Source organism: Sebastes fasciatus, chromosome 19 (genome assembly GCF_043250625.1).
Source record: "Sebastes fasciatus isolate fSebFas1 chromosome 19, fSebFas1.pri, whole genome shotgun sequence".
Lineage (NCBI taxonomy): Eukaryota > Metazoa > Chordata > Actinopteri > Perciformes > Sebastidae > Sebastes > Sebastes fasciatus.
Window position 1 is genome coordinate 10,946,043 of NC_133813.1, and position 23,046 is coordinate 10,969,088.

General features: G+C 39.5%; 1 protein-coding gene across 4 annotated transcripts in view; it reads left to right on the forward strand.

Annotated features, from left to right (window-relative positions):
• Positions 1-20,039, forward strand: part of LOC141757806 (transmembrane protein 230-like) — a 45,384-nt gene extending 25,345 nt beyond the window's left edge. For 2 of the 4 annotated variants that reach the window (XM_074618646.1, XM_074618644.1), the window contains exons 2-4: positions 15,496-15,603; positions 16,078-16,200; positions 19,757-20,039. In XM_074618646.1, coding sequence (XP_074474747.1) covers positions 15,496-15,603; positions 16,078-16,200; positions 19,757-19,897 — 372 coding nt within the window. In that variant the 3' untranslated portion in view covers positions 19,898-20,039. Of the gene's footprint in view, positions 1-11,133; positions 11,273-14,413; positions 14,563-15,495; positions 15,604-16,077; positions 16,201-19,756 lie in introns of those variants that run through there. The other 2 variants (XM_074618647.1, XM_074618645.1) reach the window with 2 other exon arrangements.
• Positions 20,040-23,046: the final 3,007 nt, after the last annotated feature.

Sequence of the window (23,046 nt, forward strand, 5' to 3'; positions counted from 1 at the left end):
ACTTGTAGACTCTGACCTTTCGTCCAGCGGCTGGATTTCCATAAATCCATCATTGTATTCCCTGGAGATATTCATAGTGCCTTAAGGATGAATAATGTTTTTTATAACCCCTGACTTCTACTTCTGCTTCTTCGCATATGGGAGAAGGGTTAAAATAAACCCTTTCAGGCAGAAAGCCTTGAGGGAAAACTCCCATGTGCTCTTTAAATCAGCATCGCCGTTGGTCCAAAATGTCATTGGTGCACCAGAAATATTTATATCTAATGGGCAGATACCTGAGTTTTCTGACAGCTGAGAAGTGAAGCCAATGTGGAAGTGCCTTAAACTTGCATTCTTTCTAATAGCCAGCAGGGGGCGACTCCTCTGGTTGCAAAAAGAAGTCTGATTGTATAGAAGTCTATGAGAAAATGACCCACTTGATTCATTACCTCAGTTAACATTGTAAACATGAGTTTATGGTCTCAATCGCTAGTTTCAAGTCTTCTTCAATACAGCATGATGTTCATTTTGTAAATTATGGTCCCATTTAGAGTAAAGTAGACCGAAAAGCAGGTGATGCTTTAGGGCGTGGCTACCTTGTGATTGACAGGTCACTACCACGGTGTTGTCTGGTCTGGCAGTTGTCTGCATTTTCGTCTTACAACTTTAACCCTTTTACAGTGTGTTTTCAGTTCATGAAAGTCAATTGTAACTTTTTTGGTCACCGAAATATGTCTTATTCAGCATTCGGTTTTCCACTTCTTATATACAGTCTATATTCATGCTCCTCAGAGGATGAACCATTTTCTAATCTAGACTATAAGATTTCCCTCTAGCACCAACACCAGATCAAATCTTCGCTTATAGATTTCATATTTAACAATGTAATGGGATGATTGCGATGAAATTTGCGGACCACATTCATGCTCCCAAAGGGATAAACTCTTTTTGATTTGAATAAAGTCATGGATATTTCTGTAGTGCAACTCTCAAGACAAACTACATTTTAACCTGACTAGCGGTATAGGTTATAAGATTTGCGGTAATATTTTGGTACCTGGCTGCGGGCACTTGCTTTCATTCAGCCACGAGTAAGAGTGAGGTTGACGCTGAACTCTGGCGTCTCACAGTCGGCGTTCTAGTTCATCCCAAAGGTGTTGGATGGGGTTCAGGTCTGTGCAGGTCAGTTCTTACGCACCATACACGGAAAAAAACATTTCTTTATGAACCTGGCTTTGTGCACAGAGACTTGTTGAAACAGGAAAGAGCAAAACACAAACTGTTGCCACAAAGTGGGACGCCCACTGTTTGCAGGACTTGTAGTCCGTCAGATGATGAGGGATATGTGCTGCCCCATGGGGCCAAAGGGAATGGCTCCATCCTGGTGGTGCCTGGCTTTATTTCACAGAGGGATACCAAATGTACTGACGCAGACTCTGAACGGTGTGGGATGGGTCCAGTAGATCACTAGTACTTCAAGGATGACAAATTGGCTATTTCTTCTCTCAGGTTATTGTTTCAGGTTGAGTTATTTATGGCTTCTGCGACGGCTCCGTGACCTGACCGCAGATGCCGCTGAGGGCCCTGGCAGCAGTGTTCACTCTGAGATTATTTTCTCACTTCTGTCTCGAATGTCAAGGTGATGCATTCATCATCAAATGACAGAGTCGTCTCATAAGTCTGCTGCCACGGGGTGTATTGATCTAGTGTTTGGATCGTTCTAGTCTTTTGGTGTATATTGTAACTTTCAGTATTCATTTGGGGCTTGTCCCTACAGTATATTGTCCTTAGGCTGGCCTCCCTGTCTGAGTATAAAAAGGTGTTTTATTGTTTAGAATCTGTGGAATTTACATTGGTTATAAAAAGTAGAAATAGTAAAGCCTAAAAAATGTTGACAACATTTGGATCGTTACACTGAGTGTTGGCTTCAGTCAGTAAACTGAAGTTTATTCCCGACTTCGAGAACAGTAAAAAGAAACTACCTATTTGGATTCACCTCGTGGATACTGCACAGATCCCTCCGCCCCAGAGCGAGGTGAGGAACATAACACTTTGTAGCTGGATATTTGGTGATGCTTTTAAGATACTGGGCACGAGCACAGAGCTGCTGGCTAATGCTTGTGCGACTTCTGCCTGACTGCATTGCCACAAACACAAACAGAGCTCTGCAGAGGCTTAACAATTGCTTTTCATTATTTCAGTGTTTCACATGGATGGCAGTGTCGTTCTGTTGGACCACCACTTTGGTCCAGACTGAACAACTGTTGGATGGATTGCCATACAATTTTGTAAAGACGTTAATGGTCCCTAGAGGATGAATCCTAAAGGCTTTAGTGATCCCCTGACTTTTCATCAAGCACCACAAGCATTTGGGTGTAAAAAAGAAAACCAACATTATGTGGGACCACAAAATCAGTCTCCCATTCGTTGTCTATGGAGCAGCTCCAGACTTTATGCCCGATGACATCACAAGTTTGAGACTTACTTCTCTGGTTTCTGGCTTTGAGAGAGAGCAGCTCATGTTTAACTTTACTAGGCCATGGAAACAACATACTGATGACATAATTAAGGTGGCATTTCCCTTTGTAAGATCACATTACTAATGGCATGTATGTAACTGGAAAGGATTCTCTATAACAACCTAATAAATCATGATATATTGGAGTTGTGTCTTGCATTGGTCTGCAAGTAAGTACTGAATATTTGTTTGAGAAATTTTGACTTATGACAAACAAGTGGCACTAAATATGAAAACAACCTGGTCTCAAGAGACGCACCTTTAAGGCATGTGTCAAGTTTCTGTGTGTGAAGATCTAAGAAATGTAAACACTGAGAGACCTAAGGCAGTTTTTTTGGGAAGAAGCGTTCGTCTTAAATCCTCCTTCCTGAACCCGTCCGCTCATTTGCGTAGGTCATGAAGTTCTATCGGATGTAGACTATGAAGAGTTGTGGGTTTCTGCCCTGAAATGACAGCTTGACAGTTTTTCTTTTTCAAAGTTTAGAGAATGACTCACAAACTCAAACTGCACTTTAGACTTCAATAAGAATCTTTCTTTCTCTTCTTGTTGCGCGATTATTGAAGGTAAGTCAGTTTGCTAACCTGTGATGTGCGATGCTCATGCAGAGAACATTTTGACTTTGTTGACCTTAAAATGATCTCTTGGTCATTCATCCCATGAGGCAGGAGTGTCTGTGGTTGTGGTATTCAGCTCTCTGTAGTTTTCTTGTGCTTTCTAAAAAACATATATAAAAGTAAACTCTCACTTTAAAGGTCAGGTTCCTCGCCTTGGGTGGACAGGCATCTCAGAGAGCCATTACTCCATTGTAGCACTCAGGGCATCCTCTCATAACTGATGTTCTCTCACATTCGCTGACTTCAGACATCAGAAAGTGATTACATTTTGGGAAAAACCTACACTCTCCTGTCATCGCCAGGGGAATGCAAAAACGCACGCGGCTGCAGCCCCCGCTTGGCAGAGGGAAATACATTTCGTTGTTATCAGCTGCAGCTGGTTAAATGCTAAATTATTCATAGGGAGGTAAAGGCATGCCCTCATGAGATTAGTGCGCCTAATTGTTCATCCAGTTCGCCGCTTGAATGCGGGAGCGAGGCTGGCTGAACACCAGCATCCTGGATGATTTCATTAATGAGAAAAAGGGACGAGACATTCAGAAACTATTTACAGAGCTCCTTAAACTTCTAATATACTCCGCTAAGCAAAAATGTCTACCTCCATTTCCGCAGAATGGGAAAATTAAAGGGAAATTGGGGGAAGGCGGCTGATGTTTAGTCTTCAGTTTTCACCTTTAAAACACAGAGCATGTTCACCCTTGTAGCACTTTATTGACATTTAAGAAAATAACTTTTAAGCCAACATGAGAATCAAGCCGATTTTAGGCCCGATTCCCCCAGTCCCGACAATCATCAGCAAAGCCCCGATTTTTGTTGATGGTTCTAAAGATTCTTTCAAGATAATCCTGTGGTGTGAGGTGTGCTATGAGAGTTTTTTAAATCCTCCGATCGGCTTCAAATCGTAAATATTAAACATGTCACGTGGGAAAGAACGATAGCCAATTGAGAACCAAGCTGACTGAAGCGGAAGGACAACCACAACCGTCATGTTGGCCACGGCTAATGAATGAGGGAATGCAAAACGCGAAACATAAAGTAGTAGTAAGATGGACCTCAGAAATGGAGGTTGATTCGTGGCAATAACGCAAGTGTTTGTTTAACGAGATTTTCTGGTTTTGGACTCTTGTGGTTCATGAATGCATCTGTTATTGTGTGGTGTTTGCTGTTTTGGCCAAATCGTTACTCACCACCATAGGAACAAAACTGTTAAATTTAACATATCATGTCGTTACTTGTCCGGTCTCTCACATTTCAAAATCTGTTAAGACTTGAAAAAGCTTTTAGTGTGGGCCAGCCTTTGTTTTCCGTATAAAATAAACCTCATTGCCCAAAGGGCCTTTAACACGGTTTTATAGCCATTGCATCTCTTTTATTCTAATGAAGATCTGCTGCATGTTTAGTCAGTAGCTGCACGCACCTTTAGAAAACTTTAATGTCTCAATGGCCTGTTTTCAAGCATCAGCAGATACATGAAGATTCTATTATACTCCTCCACAATATGCAGATGTGTTGCCTTCTCAATGCATTGCCACATTAGTGAATATACCATGTATTATTAAAATTATGTTTTTCAACCTTTCTTCTGTCAGTGCACAACAGTTTCTGAATATTATCTTAAATATTCAAAAAATATCCCAGCTGTGGTCATGTGGTCTACAAATAAATTACTTCTTTTTGGTTTTGGTGTGAAGGTTCAGCTTGTTTATATAAACATAAAACTGGTATCCTCGCTGCAACTGATGACAAGTACATATGGAGCTTTTGGTTCACTGCTCTGAGGTGTTTTTCTGTGAGTCAGCCTGTAAAAGCCTGGCGCGCAGGGTTGTGGAAAGGGGGAGTGATACTGCAGTGGCACTACTGTCTGCAGTGGATGGATATTTGTTTGCCACAGTCGACTCAAAAGCAATCCCAAAAAGTTTGCTGAATTATATTATAGCCTTAAAGGAACAGGGTGTGGCACTTTGGGGGATCTATTAGCAGAAATGGAATATAATATTCATAACGTACATGTTTTCATTAGAGTATAATCACCTGAAACTAATAACCATTGTCTTTTCGTTAGCTTGGAATGAGCATTTCATATCTACATAGGGAGCGGGTCCTCGGTCGTGTCTAGAAGGTAACCCACAAATTGCGAAAATTTGCAAAAAATCTCACGAGACTCGCTGCCCAACGAGCTGTCCTAACCTTAACTATTCAAGGTCAATGCCTAACCTTAACTATTCAAGGTCAATGCCTAACCTTAACTATTGAAGATCAATGCCTAACCTTAACTATTCAAGGTCAATGCCTAACCTTAACTATTCAAGGCCAATGCCAAACTTTAACTATTCAAGGTCAATGCCTAACCTTAACTATTCAAGGCCAATGCCAAACCTTAACTGTTCAAGGTCAATGCCTAACCTTAAAGGAGCTAAATACGGGATCGGGAACATTTCTATTGCCGCTCAACGGCTCTCAACATGGCGAAGGCGAGCCGCAGCTTTCTCAGTGTGTTTTCAGATCATGAAAGTTAATTATAACCTTTTTGGTCGCCTAAAAATGTCTTATTCAGCATTCGGTTGTACTTAGCTCCACCCTCTCTAGTCACTTCTGGTTGCAAAAAACAAGATTGCGACGACCAAAATGCTGAACTCAAGGCTTCAAAATGGCAGTCCACAAACCAATGGGTGACGTCATGGTGACTACGTCCACTTCTTATATATAGTCTAAATTCCCAACTAGCTGACGCCCCTCTAGAGGCCAAACTCAATCAATGCAGCTCTAATATCTCAAGTAAATAAGGCTTCATATGATTTTATGAGGTTTTCATGAGAACGTGCAGAATGTTCTCATTCAAACATCTTCCATCTGTTACTATGGGTCTAACAGGCATGCCCTATCAATTTCCCAGCAAGCTCAGCAACCTGCGTAATGTCCTGGCACGCTGACACACATCTCTGTGCAGCCTTCTTAGCACACAGACCATTTTTTAGAGAGAGATTGATGGTGCACTTACATCCATCAAACGTATGACACACTGTTTTCCTCCCCTGTGTAGACACAGCAAGGTAGGCAGTTCAAAGAAATGATGTCAATCCTAATTTGATTTGCTGTGCCTGGGCAGGGCTCTGCAGAGATGCTGGTGGATGCCGGTGATACCAGGGGACTTGTTTGGGAAAAAAGATATGGTGGGTTCAATTAATCATGGAATGCACTTCAGAATGGGTAAATGGAATTTGAAATGAGCACTTTTGTTTCATTAACGAATAAAGCCTCTGGGGTCGACAGAAAACCAGGATGGATGCATCAACAGTCCAGGCAAGGAGAGGAAAAAAACTCAGATGGAAATGAAATGGAAAGATGGCTCATGGCATGCAATTAATGGCTGGGACTTGGTTAAGCCAGCTCGAGGAATGTCCTATTAATTACTGCAAACACATTGATTTGAATAAGCAAACAGCTCTCTGGTTCTGTCAGTCCATACATATCACTATCAAATTGGTCTGTTTGCTTGGGTTAGATATTATTCATGTTTTCACATTAAGGGATTTATTAGAAGATTAGCTTTGAAATGTGGAAGGCTAATGATACCATCATTTATTGATTTTAGGCAACATTTGTTTAAAGGGGACATATCATGAAAAACTGGCCCAATCCCACTATCCTCTAAAAAGGGTTTCTCACTTTTTTACATTACCTGAAGGCCACCGTAGTTCTCCGAAACACTTGTGAAACTGCGATAACGTGAGCCCCGGAGTGCTAAACCGTGGTACCGCCAGCCGCCGTCTGACTACTGTTGCTCCTAGTGTTATTATGGTAAGGATGGCCTCTGAGTGAGGCGTTACCACAGTTTTGCAGACGGTGGCTCATGTTACCACAGTCTCGGAAAGGGAGGAATGAGCGGATGGGTACTCAGTTGGTTGCAATCTGCAACCACACCACTAGATGTTGCCAAATCCTACACACTGTACCTTTAAGAGATGACTTAAACGATTTATCAATTATCAAAATAGTAATGGTCAGCCTAGGCTTTCTTCAGTGTAAATTATTGGTTGCAATCTGCAACCACACCACTAGATAGCGACAAATCTTACACACTGCACCTTTAATGTCCAACACAACAGCCCTGCATTAAATTCTACCTTCATCAAAGTTATGATATTGAATGTTTTTGTTGAAACTGTTTTAGAGAGGTGTTGATTCTATTTCATGGTCATTTTTGTGGCTTTGAATAATATTGTGTTATAATAAGGATTCTAATATTTAGTCTATCTTCATTGATGTGATTGGGGTGGACTGCTCACATGTGTGCATGTCTACATACCACATCTTCCTATTTTATTGTGTTTGGTGCATTAACAATAGAAAACGCCTTTACGCCTTAAGAAAAGATGAGCAGTATAAAACTTTACAACGCACCAGTGGGTACATTATGGGCCTGTCGAAGTGAACACGATGTCCTGCCAGCTCTACCACAGCAGGCGAGGAGGCACCGTGTACATCTCTGGAGTTTTTCTTTATGACTGCTGGAGCAGCAGCAGGCGTGAACATCTTGTGAATATAAAGAATAAGACGGCAGGCCACGTAAAATTTTCCATGGTAGCAGATACACCATGGCATCAATTCTGGTATTCATTTTCAGGAGCATCTTTTCAGCACTTTCTGATGCCCGGCGGCTTATACGCGTTATTAAAGTGCCATGAGGCAATTGACAGATGGTTCACCGCATGTGCACTGTGTACCTCAAGACTTATTTTTCATGACTGGCTATTAAATAATGAAGAATATTTGGGACTGTTTTGTAACAAATATAGCAATGTAGTTGACCAGAGGTATTTGTAAAAATCTAGGAAACCATGAGTTCTTTGAAAAGTTTGCATATGAAGTTTTCTGATGAGTGATAAGGAGCTACTTCAATTTTAGTTTGCTCCCTGACTTTAATACTGTTCATAAATGTCTCAGTTGTGGAGGGGTCTGGTGCTCCTATTTGGAGTATATATGTGGTATTTCAATGCAGGAGAGATCCTGTATCGATTGAACAATCATTTATTATATGATGCATGATAAGAAGAATAGTGCAAAGTCTTTGGTGATTAGACTCCATCGTGACGTAGTATATCAAAGGGGGTAGTGATGAGAGTATATCCCCCCCTGGAGTCTAGACACTGGTGGTGGTGGTGGTGGTGAAGGGAGTAGCTGAAGATCCAATGAAGGGATGTGGAGCAGGCTTGGGCACTGAATATGATGAAGACTGGAGGAAATGGGGTGGAGGTGGGTTACATCGAGTCGCACTGAAATGGCAACTGACAGCGGCAGTTAGGAGAACAGTTTTAAAATGTGATGTTTCAACTATATGATTGGCTCAGAGAGAGCGTGGCAGAATATGTTTGGTTATCTAAGAATGAACCACCCACAGTCACCTGATAGAGTAGGAGCCAGTAGAGATGAGAGAGACAGAAAGGTTGTGAATGGATGATGGTTATGAGTTAGGAGGCGGGCTTTATGACCTATACTGCAGCCAGCCACCAGGGGGCGATTGAGATGTTTTGGCCTCACTTTTGGGGAGCTGTCATGTTGTCCATCTTTGTATAGTCTATGGTTAAGAGCTGTGCGGAGGCAATAGGAATACTCCCAATCTCGCATTTAGCACCTTTAACATAAGTACACAACAAACGACTTGAGCTAAAATGCAGTACCTGGAGCTCTTATGTTTGTGATGCAGCTTCATGGCTTATCTGTTAAAAGAATTGTATCACGATTTCCCGAACAGTGTGAACTCTCCTCCTCCTCCTATCTGATTCTGATTCCCACTGATAGAAGAAGAAATGCTGCCTAGAGGGGGGTGACTGATGCTGTTGATAGTCTGCAAAGTCTCTTAAGATTAGTTTAGCAGTGAAGCAATCCGTAGTCATATTTTTCCTGTGTTATGATTTGATTGGAACATACTGCATTTCTCCAAATCAGATTGATAAATGTTTATGGAACTTTCAAATCTAAATGTCTGTATCTGACAAAGCTGATTGACTCTCAGTTGACACCCGAACAAGCAAACAATTTCAAAGGGGAAAACTGTAATAGCTTTAGATGATGGTGGTTTCCATGCTGAACAAAGGCTGCATTATATCTGTTTTCTATCACATAGCTTAGAAATACAAAATAGTTTGTGTGGGTTTGACGAGACAGTCGTCCTTTCATTTGCACAAATTGAGTTGTCGCAGTATAAAGAATATAAATCTGGTGGAAATGCAGAATAAATGTATTTTCGGAGAATCGCAGCTCTTTGCAAGTTCTTAACAAAAACATTAGTAATAGTATCAGCTTTCAAAAATCCATATCAGTTTAACAATAATAACAATATGACTGTCCTGACAGGCAATCCACTTTGTAGACAGATCAAACTGATGGATCTTTTTCGGAAAGTACTATACAGCGCCATAGCTGCAAAGCCAATCAGCAAATAGACTGGGATGTGATTACAAAGAGGAGTTTGGGAGATAAAATAGAGTTTACAATAAAATTATTGGTATGAAGCTACAAATTAAGATGGTAATCTAACAAAAAGAAAAATAGCATTGACAAACCCAAGGATGGAGTTTTTTTTTTTTTTAAATCTGCGTGCCTGGAATTTTGAGTGGAGTTAGAAGAGGCCGTTCCTTCAGTTACCTTTGCTCGTCTTGAAATGGTCTGCACATGTTTATGGGCTTACATAAATATGATACAAAATCACACAGCAAGCTAGGACACCATGTAACACATAATAGTTTATGATTAGGGTCTTATAAAAGGAAAGAGCATTAAAAAAAAAAAAATGCTTTGCTGAAAAGACGAGGCTGCTTTTTATGAACACATTCAGGAAGATCATTGAAAGACCAAGGAGAGGAGTGTGGCCAGGGTAAGGGCAGAGAAGAAAACGTTGTTGGACAATGGACAAAGGTCAATGATGGAAAGACGTATCTCACAATTGAAAGTTCTATTTATTTTATGGATGTAACAGTGTTGCAATGACAGAGTATTGCAACAAGTAGGATATTTTTTCCGTCTTTCAGTTTTGGAATCAAGTATTTGATAACCAAGCTTTGTTGGTATAATGCAACAGTAAGTGTATTTACTCAATTACTGTACTGAAGTACAGTTTTGAGGTACTTTACCTAAGTGTTATACCATTTTATTCACATTTATACTTGTACTCCACTACAGTTCAGAGGGAAATATATACATCAGTTGTTACATGTACTTTTCAGATTAAGACTTTTCATAGGCCCTATACTAAATAATAATATAAAATAATTTTATATTATATGAAGAATTGTTTCATAGGCCCTATACTAAATAATAATATAAGATAATTTTATATAATATGAATTGTTAACATAGGCTAAATACTAAATAATAATATAAGATAATTGTATTAAATATGATGAATTGTTTACATAGGCTAAATACTAAATAATACTATAAGATAATTTTATATTATATGAAGAATTGTTTACATAAGCCCTATACTAAATGATGCTATAAGGTAATTTTATATTCTATGAAGAATTGTTTACATAGGCCCTATACTAAATAATAATATAAATGTATATTATGAATAGTTGTTTACGTATTATTTCGTATTATACGAAATAATACTATAAGATCATTTCATATTATATGAAGAATTGTTTACACAGGCCTTATACTAAATAATAATATAACATCATTTTATATTATATGAAGAATTGTTATACTGTAGATTAAACTAAACTACTACTATAACTTAATTAAAATCAGCCCCACTTTGATCTGGTACAACATTACTTTTACTTTCATTATCACTACCAATAATAAACCAATAATACAATAACAATATAATAGTGAATAAGGCAATTATGCTGCAAAACTTTTATTTTCTTTATACTTCGAGTAAATCTATCTGATAAAACCGCTGTGCTTTTTAATGAGGTGACATGCTGAGGGATTGGGTTGTTACTCTAACTCTAATGTGGACATGAAGCCTTTGAACAACAAGACAAGAAACAGGATAAGGATTTCTGTGCGCATGCGCAATGCTTGTAAATAAGGAAGTTGTTGACGCATATTTCCATTCATGGCAACAATGTATATGTGGCACCGTAGAGGAGCAGACTGCGCTACAGAATAACATCGTTGACGGTGTTTATTAGACCTCCAGTGAAGGTAAGAGAGGAAGCTTAGAGGAGGTAGATGGCTGTTTGGTAGCGTTGCATCAGAGAAGCTAATGCTCCAGCTAATTAAGCGAGTGTTTATTAGACATGAGCAACCAAAGCAGGCTAATAAGCAGTGAACATCTTTATTTTGACTTGTTTGCTGCACAAAAAGCCTCAGCTACATATTATTATTAATGCACAGAAGCGACTACTTTATTCTGGTCAGTAATTAGCCATACAGCCTAAATAAGTGATTTAGTGACGTAGATAATAGCGCAGGGTTGTGCATTTAATCCTACACTTAATACAATAATACAAAACTATTTCCTTTTTTTTTTTTTTCTTTTTAATGTTTTATGGTATAACCTTATGGGACGGCGCAGTAAGACATGTTACAGCCGCATGAAAGTAAATAAATCAATAAAACACCATACAGTAGGCCTACACCTTAAATTCATGTAATTGCATGAGAATGATACCTACGCAATATGTTAATACATTACACATGCCATTCACAAAGAATATATATATATATATATATATATATACTGCGTCATAAGTCCAAAATCCCCCAGTACAACCATATCCTCCTAAGAAGTGTTGAAAATATTTAAGTGTTAAATTATATTTCTTGTTTTCATTATGGTCTAAAAAAGCTGTTTCAAAGAATATAGTTATGGTGTGGAAAATAGTAAATCGTTGCATTGTGTATTAATTATTTAAAAACTGTTACATTTAAAGATATTAGTCAAAAATCTGTCTTTGAAACATACCATATAATGTGTGTTTGCATTTGTAAAATGCAAGGGAACTAATACATGTTCATATACAAAGCAATGCGAATTGTAAATGATTAAATGTAAATTTCTATTAAAAAAGTATTTCTATATTTAAAAAAAACAACACTACAGTAGGACAATTGTGCAATGTACTTTGTAAAGGGTGCTGGAATAAATGTAATGATAAATGTCACAGGTTGCTTTATATACACGACATGAGCTCGGTGACTATGACAGTACAGTGTTTAGGGCTACAGCATACTTAGATTTATATCAACAGTGATGAAATTTACATGAAAAATATAATATGTCATTGAAAAATAACATGAAATAACATTGAAAAAAAACACGTCATGTCATCATTTCATAACATGAAAATAGTGTGTATTTAAACTATAATATCTATAATTTACAAGTAAAGTGGATGTTCCTGACACTTATGACTGGTGTTACTGTTCATGATCCTAGTGACGGCCTGTGGAAAGAAAGTGTTCATGTGTCTGGTTGTTTTGGCGTACAGTGTTCTGTAGCAACTACCAGAGGGGAGAAGCTGAAACAGGTTGTGTGTCCAGGGTGTGAACAGTCTGCAGTGATGTTTCCTGACTCTGGAGGTTCATAAGTCCTGGATGGAGGGCAGTTTGGCACCAATGATTTTTTTTTTTCTGCGGTCGTGACCGTTGAAGTCTGTTCCTGTCCAGTTTGGTGGCTGACCCAAACCACACAGTGATGGATGTGTGGAGAACTGACTGGATAATTGCAGTGTAAAATTGTATCCGCAGCTCCTGAGGCAAGTTGAACTTCCTGTGCTGGCGCAGGAAATACATCCTCTGCTGGGCCAATTTTTCCTGATGGTGTCTATGTTGGAAGTCCACTTTTAGGTCCTGGGTGGATGGTGGATCCCAGAAACTTAGTTATTATGATCAACTGTTCGTCCTCCTGTCTGTATGCAGGCTCAACACCGTCCCGAATGAGGTCGATTACTGTCGTGTCCTCTGCAAATTTCAGGTGGGCGCCGGTGCTGATGGTCCGGGTGCTGGATGTGATTTTCCCCAGCCTCACCTGCTGCCTTCGGTCTGTCAGGAAGTCTGTTAGGATCCTTGCGTATGTCCCTGGGGAGTTGAGGTGTTGCAGGATGCAGTGCAGTCCCATGATGACTGCATCATCCACTGACCTGTTTGCCTGGTAGGATAAGTACAGGTGGTCCAGCAGGGGGGCTGTGATGTCTTTCAGGTGGGACAACACCAGTCTCACGAAAGCATTTCATGACCGCAGACTTTTAGTCATTTAATCCTGTGATGGAGGGTTTCTTGGGGGTCCGGGATGATAGCGGAGCTCTTGACGCAGGAGGGGACTTCACACAGCTCCAGTGATCTGTTGCAGATCTGTGTGAAGATGGGGGCCAGCTGGTCAGCCACAGACTTTCAGACAGGGTGGTGACACGCCGTCTGGGTCTGGTGCTTTACTGATCTTCTGCCACTGAAAGAGCTGACACACATCTTCCTCGCAGATTGTGATGTGAATGCAGGTTTATCAAACCTGCAGTAAAGTAAGTCAGTTGGGGATGTCCTGCCGGCCTTTTCACGCCGACGCAGCGTAGTCTTTCAGGTTTTTTAATTGTAGCATCTCTTTGCTACTCTGATCTCCTTCGTCAGCGTGTTTCTGGCCTGGCTGTACAGGATTCTGTCCTTGTAGGCCTCCTCCTTGGCCTGACGAAGCTGCCTGAGTTTTGCTGTAACCCAACGTTAATGTTGTTGTAAACCCGTCTATAGGAGCAGCATCAAAAACACTCCAATCAGTGCAGTCAAAGCAGACCTGTAACTCCACCTTTGCCTCGTTGGTACATCTCCTCACAGTCTTGACCACAGGCTTAGCAGATCATAGTTTCTGTCTGTAAAGCCAGTTGAACACCTACTGTATGGGAGATTTTGTGTTAGACAGCGCTCTCTGCCTCCATCATCAACAACTAATTAGGGCACATCCTTTGGAAGAATGCTGCTCTTCAGCAAAACAATCTTTTAGAAAAGTATTTGCACAAAAGCCTCCGTCTCTCCCTCTGAAACAAATCTAAATGAATACTAATGAATACTCCCACCCATTAGTAGTTTTAACTCTCATTCAAAGATGCGTAGGTTTTTCTTAGATAATGTAATAATAGGGACATCCAGAAAAACACTTTCTTCCAGTTTTGCTAAATCCACAGTGTTCCCTTTTTTGCAGCAAGTGCTCTAACTTCACAACAACTATAACCTGGAGCTTCTTCCTCATCAGAGAGGCTCTGTGGCGAGTTGATGTGACAGCTGCCGGCAAAACAACAGAATGTTTCTGAAACCTCCTCCGTACTTCGTTCGAGCAGGAACAACGTTTTTTTATTCATGGATTTTAGTCTCCCGTGGGGGGCTCAAATGCAAGTATGCACAGAGCCAAAATCTCCCAACATAAACAGAAGTCAGGCCTTGAGGAAGATCAGATCACACGTGTAGTCACACTTCTCCGAGTCCCTCCGGGGCAGATCAGTGTTGTGGTACTTTTTTTCTCGTTTCTTGCTCTGTTTTTGTGTGGATGCCGCATCAGATGAAACGGCGATAATCCGTTAAAATCTATGAGTAAATTGTGTTTGTTAACACCACTGGGTGGCATGTGTGGAATAATTAGTCCCTGTTCTAGGCAGGTTTTGTAGAAAAACATGTTTTGTGGAAAAACAGAAGGATCAAAAGTTCAACAAAACCACTCAGACTCTGCAAACAAACCGTGGCAATCATCTCATTTTTACGAATTAATACTTTAAACAGAGACAGACGGTGACCCTGCCCTTGTTTCAACAGTGAAGGTGAATATTGGAAATGCTGGAAAGTTTTGTCAAACACTGAATAAAAAGGTCAGTTTAGTCAGTGTTTACACTTTCAAGCAGAAGTGACACTGGAAATGAATAGAGGGAGTGCAAACATTTTCACTTTGGCCCTCTTTTACAAGGCATACTGTTTTTAAAACAAACAAAAAAAAGTGATATAAGCAGGCTTGTGTGGCCATATATGTGGTCAGAGACGATTTGAAATTGGTCTACCATGATTTAGAATTACAGTTTATACCATGGTAGCTACCTACGATTTCAGGATGAATTGGACGGGCCATATGTTATCATCATAACTATGATAGGTGTCTGATAGCAAAGTGATAAATGATGTCGTGTTGGTGGTGATGGGTGGGACAGACGTGACATGACAGACATGTGATAGGTAAAGGCGATTCTTGCTGGGCATGTTACTTATATATGACGTATGAATGATAACTATGGGATGGTGATGTTTACCCAGTAAGATGTTATCAGGATGTGTTACAGATGGTCATACTGTGAGACGTGAATGGTGTCATAACTATTGGATATGTGAGTAGCAGAAATCAAAGACTATTGTGGAGATATGAATGATGACCTCTCTGTGTCTCTCTTTCCAAACAGCTCTTAATGAAGGCAACTAGAAGCAATATGTTGGGCGCTGGAATATCAAACAACAAGGTCAAGTATTCGAGGCTGGCGGCCGATGACGACGGTTACATAGACTTACAGGTGAGAGACGTGTTCTTCTTCTCCACTGTCTCTGATGTCTCATGCTGCTCTATGGGTTGCTCCGCAGCCTGGTGCTAATTAGTGAACCTATTTACTACCACAGGCCATTAATTTGAGGTAAATCCCAATTAATGAATTCCTGGTAATGTGCCAGAGCTTTCTGTGATAATACCGGAGGAGATATGAGAAGCTGCCTGCAAAAGAACAAGTCTGATAAAAATGTTGTTTTCTGATTTTACTCTATTTTGGGGGGGATTAACACAGGCTCATTTTGTTTTGATACAAACTGAAATAATTCTAATATTCATTATGAAAGTAAAGTATTTTAAAGGCAATATAGAGACAGCACTGCACCAAAGCTACATTATCTGTAAATGTAACTAAGTACATTTACTCAAGCACTGTACTTCACTGATGAAAAAACACTCCAGAAAACTAAATGTCTTGTATTTTGTCCAACTGAACACTTTACAGTTCAAGAAAAGCCCGCCAAAGGTCCCGTACAAGGCAATCGCACTGGCAATATTCCTGTTTTTGATTGGCTCCTTACTGATAATCTTCGGGGCTCTTCTTCTGTCAGGAACCATAAAGGTCGAGGTGAGTCTGCTCAGTTAATGTCATCTATTCAAATGGCAAATTACATCGATGGGTCTCAGGTCAAGGTTTTTGTCTGGAGTCAGTATAGGTGGACTGTAGTTGAAACCTGTCGTGTAGTTTATAAATTGAAATGCAATTTTTTTTGTTCCTTTGCCAAAGAGCTTATTGTGAAGCGTGTCACATTCTGCCATGATGTTTGGGTTCCTTAAAAGTGACAGTAAATACCCCGTCAGGCTTGTTCTCCTGAAAATCCATTTGCGACAAAAAATGTTTGTGTCTGAGCCGCCTGCCTTCTGTCTGTTCTGAGTGTAATTCCTTCTTGGAAGATATACTGTATCTCTTTTTATGTTGCTCCTCTATGTGAACTTGGAGAAGCTTCTTATTCACGTTTTTCTGTTTTTATGTGTACAAAATGTGTCTCCAAGCACCTCTGAAGGCAGTTTGATTAATCAAGTCTTCCGGATGTCCTTGGATGTACCTCGACGTTATGAGCATATTTCGATATTATAATATATGTTGGGAAATACGCTTTCTCACTTTCTTGCTGAGAGTTAGATGAGAAGATTGATACCACTCTCCAATACTAGTGCCGATACAATACCTGAGTTTCACTACTGATACTTTGTTCGATACCTACATTTAAGGAATATAAACATGTTATGTTATAAGCAGCCGTACGAGAAAATTGCCTCAATTAAATATCCTGAAATCTGCAACAGTTTGATTTAAATCAGGAACTCCCTGATCAAAGAATAAGGAAACAAGACAGTTAATCTAACCAGACATTCAAAGCCAGCTTTCAGCACTTGACAGTTTTTCTCGACACTTGGTGCTACAGTATGAAAACATTTCAACCAGTACCAGAAAAGTAATGCGGTGTGATACTCCGCTCTAATGTTTTGACACATGTAGAGAGCCAACACAGCCTCCGAAATGTCAACCCATGCGGTAATTAAAACACTTGCGTGGAGCTAATCTTGTTTTTAAATAGCCGTAATTGAACTGTTGTCCTGGCATTTTATTGCCTCGCTGCCAGTATTCTGCTGCGCTCTCGCTTTTTCCCTGCCACGATGCTTTTGTGTGTGTTTGAAATATAACTAATGATTTTGATATGTTATACCTTGGAGTGCCAGCTTTGGTAAGAGCCCCTGCTGTGGTTTCTGCTTCCAGAAATCATGACTCCATGTTGGAAATAACAGAGCCTGCGCATATTATATTTGTAATTATCAGTAGGAGGTTAATGTGAATGTTTTTACCAGTCTGCAGATTGTATTTGCAGAAAATCGTATCTGACATGAAGACAGCGTCGGAGTATTTGAGCCGTCGACTTGCCAATTTGCCCACGCGAGTTAAAATAGCATATCTAATACCACAAATTACACAAGGTTCGAGCAATGGATGAAGGAGAAACGGGATGCAGGCAGGCTCTATTGCAAGACTTTGTAGGAGTTTTGGGGTTTAAAGAGTTTAATTATTTTTTGAGAGTGAGCGTGTGTGTGTGTGTGTGTGTGTGTGTGTGTGTATTGGTGAACTGGAGCTAGGTCAAGGTCTTCAGCACAGAACATTGTGAAAAGAAATTCTGAACACAGTCAACCATTGCAGTGGCAAATAAAAGGAAAATAAAGCCCACATTGAAACACATTAACCTTTCACTTTAACTACTTATTTATAATACTAAAAACAATTCAGGTATTAAAAAGTCGTACTTTAATCTGGAGAATCAAGAATCAGTTCCCCCCAAAAATACACTGAGGTTATTCTCCATTTAAAAAAAAAAAAAAAAAAAGAAACCAACACAAAGTCCATTAACTAGCTTTTTCCACAGCTTTCAACCGCATTACCTGGTCTTCATCTGCTGATGGAGTATGCTCGGTTGTCGTCTGTGGAACCTCAATCAAGTGATGACAACTGAGCCATCTCCATGACAACTGGACATACTCCATTGGCTGATGAAGACCATGAGATGTGGTTGAAGGCCCTGGAAAAAAAAAAAAACAGTAAGAGAACTTTATGTCAAGATTATTATTTTTGTTGCCTAACTACAAAAACAATTCTCCTGTTTTTTTTTGTAATTTGGTTGAATTGACCCTTTACAAACCACCTCACAACTACAATAAGATGATCCCCATGACCATGGCCTGTGCGGCTGGGCATCTTTGAGAGGGCTTACAGTGACTCAGTGCACAAGACTGCCATCTGGTGGTGAAATGAAACACTTCACATGGCGTCGCCTGTGGCTACTGGTACTTAGCTGCCCTGCATGTGAAACGACTGATGATTTACATGAAACCAGATCTCAGACAGATGAAGTCATCACCGTCTGTGTGCCTCCCGCATTCATTCGAAGCATGTTTGATGTCGTGCTGGCAGGCAACGTGGAGATAAACATGTTAAAGCCTCACGAGTACATTAAGGACTCTGTGATGCTTCTTCCAGCTATTCATTATCAAGTATTCCAGCATATGATGTTTGTGAGTACATAGTGGGTCTGATTCACAACCTAAAGTAGATCAATGGTGCTTTTTAACCCCTTACCATTCCACCCTCTTTTTTTAGAGGGACAGGGGAAGTTCAGGATGAGATAACAGGTCAGCAGTAGATGTCACATAGAAGTGATGGATGTCATCTGAAAGCTGAGCGCCTGAATATTAATTTGAGATGCAGCTCAGCACATTAATAAGAAATAGAAATTAACTAATTAAAATAAATTACGAAAGTGTCTAAGAGCATGGAACATGATGATAGAAATGTATGATGGCCATTCCCATGCTCTATTATGTCTCATAAATTGTTGCAGCAATTTTTGGGTTGATACCATTTGTTACACAGATTTGGTGCTAAATTCGACCATTTTTTACCACTTGAGGATTGATAAAAAAATTATCAATAATCCCTCCAAAATACCACATTAAGACACCCAAGACCTTGAGGAACACCATAGAAAAAGCCATGCTGTGATTTGGTTTCAAAATCTTTTTACATTTGGAGATTTCTGCAAGAATTGCATTTTTGGGTGATTGGATGGGGAGCACTTCTGTTCTGGAAACTGCTCAGAAAACCCCCTTATTGTCAGTCTACCTAGGAAAGCCATCCACCCTCTGAATGCCCTAGGTCTGTAGTTTGTTGCTGTAAAGTTTCATGAGGCTGTGATTATCCTAGAGGTCACCACAGGTCATTTTATACAGTGAGGTCAAGTTTTTAAAAAATGGTCTCAATACAATGAAATGGCTGCTATGGGGACTAACATCATCACACGTGAATACAATTGGCCTCATTGGATCCACAAGAGTCTCAGCTTTACAGTGATACAGTGATTTAGCGTTCTTCCCGACAAGCTAGCATGGCATGGTTGTACCAATGTATTCCTTATGTTTTCTAGTTTCACCTGATACCAGTATCTTCCATCTACCTTAAAAACTCAGCCGGCCGGCGGGCCAAGCCGCTATTCTGTCTGAGTTTTGAGGGGTTAAATACAAAGAAATGTCTATTTGTAACCCCTCATCACCGGTTCTCACCCCCAACTCCCATTTCATGCTCCTCTTTGTTTTGTTTTCAGCATCCAGACCGCACCATTCCCGTCATCATCATAGGGCTGCTCGTTTTCCTTCCTGGATTTTACCATTTGAGAATCGCCTACTACGCCGCAAAGGGTTACCGGGGTTACTCTTACGACGACATCCCAGATTTTGGCGACTGAGCCAAACGACAGCTGCTTATTTATCGGTGGAGAATGCCCTCCTTTTGCCACACCCTGAGACTGTTGCCTGCTGTTTACTTTGAGTTTCTGAATGTACAGTATGTAGCAAGTAAGGCAAAACCTTTATCACTGTTCTGCCATGATTTATAAGATTCTGTGTTGTTTATTCGATGCTCTGTGTTGTTTTTTCCTCCACACAAATGCTTGACGAACCTTAGAGGCTTTATATATTCAGCTTTATTAACAATGAGCCAAACACATAATGAGTAGAGGACCTGTTGCTTGCCGGCAACATTACAGAAACATGTCAGTGTTGTCTCACCACTCATTAAAAAACAAACTTTAGATGAGTGGTGAACCATTTTTAGAGACTACACAGATGCCTTTAACTTACTACTGCTAGAGAGTCCTTGACCTGGATGACTGAGAAGCTTTTGTGTTCTTTGCACATTTGCACAGCTGTTTCATAGTATATCTTAAACAAATATTTATTTGTGACCATCGTCTATATGATTTTATGCAAAGCTCGGTGGGGGGGGGGCTGTATTTATCCTAAAGGATTATATTTGCAGAACTATCCAAAGATTGATTACTTTGTCCAAGTACAGTATATTTTTGAATGAAATGTATGAAGTATTGCTGTTTGTGCATATTCACTTGGTTTTGAATATCAAACAAAGAAAGATGTATTTTTACATGCATTTGCTCGATTAAGAAAAAAAATGAAATAAAAGTAGAAATCTGATCCAGAAGTTTTGTTTCTGTGATTTCTTGGTTGCAGTCAGGCTCATTCTCTGCAGAGTCTTTTGAGACATTGTTGTGATGGCAGACTATGGAGATAAAATGTGAATTGAACCATTTATGTAACAAGGAAACTTTATTGATGGGGTTTTGGAAACACACACAAACACTGAAAAAACACACAGTCAGGCAGGGTCCAATTCTACACAGCTGTAATCCAGAGCATCCTGTCTGGTATGGAAACACATCTAAGCACACGACAAAGGAAAAGGACAGAATTATCACTTGGGCATCAACGATCACAGGCTACAAACTCCCCACACTGTACTCCATATACACACAACGCACCATCTCACGAGCAATCAAGATCACGGACGACCGTCTCCACCCGGTTCACCATCTTTTTCAGCGTCTCCAGGACAGGACAGAACGCCTTAAGCCAAGTTAACACTACTTTTAAAGTGGTCAGATCGCATGTACTGTTCACACTACACAATTTGCGGTCTTGTAATCGGGAGTCTTGAAGTCGGCGTGGATGCATGTTTATTCTCAAAGTACATTTACTCAAGTACTTTACTGTACTTTACTTGAGCATTTGGATTTTCTGCTACTCTATACTTCTACTCTACTTAATTTCTTTAATATTTTTAAGACATTTAAAGGAACTATATGTAACAATTTACGTGTTTTAATCGCTTTATATTGCCAATGTGTGTTCGGATTGTAACGTAATTTAAAAACAGAGATCTCACCCGACTTTCTCGGTTGCCTATAACAGCCTGTGGACTGATTTCTCGACTGACTCGGACTGTTTTGCTGGGAAAATCCAAAGAATATGACGTTTATGAGCACTCCCGAGTGCCTTGCCTCTCTTCAGCTCCCATAAAGCGCCAACAGTGTGCAGCTAATATAGCAAAATACTGTCTTGAGTGCTTAAGTTAAGGTTGGCCAGCTTGCTGTAACTTACAGTAGCTATGCAGCATGGATCTGCTGGGTTGCTTCATAACATTAGCTGATAAAGTAATTTGCAAACTGCAAGCTAGTTAGTATCATGGAGCCAATGGTCCAAATAAAATATAGGAACATTACAGAACATTATGTAAGGGATAATGCCCGACGAGCTGTCCATTATCAGGAATTAATGGACGACGTGGAGAGATGTCAGGATGCTGACTGCAGTTCACTTAACGGCCACAGGTGTCATTATTACAAGGATCTCCTGAAAGTTACATTATAGTACCTTTAAATTACATTATTGCTAATATTGCAGATAAATGGCAGCTAGCAAGGTCTAGCATCTAATATAAATGAATTCGACAGTAATAAGTTATTTTACAAATGTAAATCAAAATACCTAATTATTAAGCTGTATGGTAAAGACACATAATAAATACTTCAGAAGAAAAGATGATCTTAACCTGTGTGTTGTGGCCCAACCCGTCATCCATGTGCTCACCTGCTCACTTCTGTTTCCATGGAAACTAGATTTGTTTGGCTTTGAATAAAACTTTTACTGTAGTATTTGTTCAGTGTCACGGTAAGGACTCAGAAGTGTGGGACAGGTGCATTTAGATGAAAAAAATCATATAAATGATTGTAAACAAATAATTTTTTTTGATATGATGTAAAGTAATATGTATATGAAACTGTTTCATTTAAAATAATGTCATATTATAATTGAATTAGCTCTTTTTACGTATCTCAACATTGAAACCACGGTTGTGGGAAATAAAGAAAAGTGGTGTTTGGACCCATAAAATGCTTCATAAATTTTATTAAATCACATTATTTGGTAACTATTCTGTTCCACTTCTGTTTCCATGGAAACTAGATTTTTTGGGGTTTGAATAAAACTTTAACTATGGCATTTTTTTCAGTGTCGTAAGGACTCAGAAGTGTGGGACAGGCGCATTTAGATGAAAAAAAAAATCATATAAATGATTAGAAAACAAAGAAAAAGTTTTCATTATGGTGTAAAGTAATATGTAGAAACGGATTCATTTGAAATAATGTCATATTATAATTAAATTCGCTCATTTCACGTATCCCAACATTGAAACCACAGTTGTGTGACATGAAGAAAAGTGGTGTTTGAACCCATAAAATGCTTCATACATTTTATTAAATCACATTATTTGGCAATTATTCTGCTCCACTTCTGTTTCCATGGAAACTCGATTTTTTAGGGGTTTGAATAAAACTTTTACCATAGTATTTGTTCAGTGTTACGGTAAGGACTTAGAAGTGTGGGACAGGTGCATTTAGATGAAAAAAAATCATATAAATTATTTGTAAACAAATAAATAATTTTAATATGGTGTAAAGTAATATGTATGAAACAATTTCATTTGAAATAATGTCATATTATAATTAAATCCGCTCATTGTACGTATCTCAACATTGACACC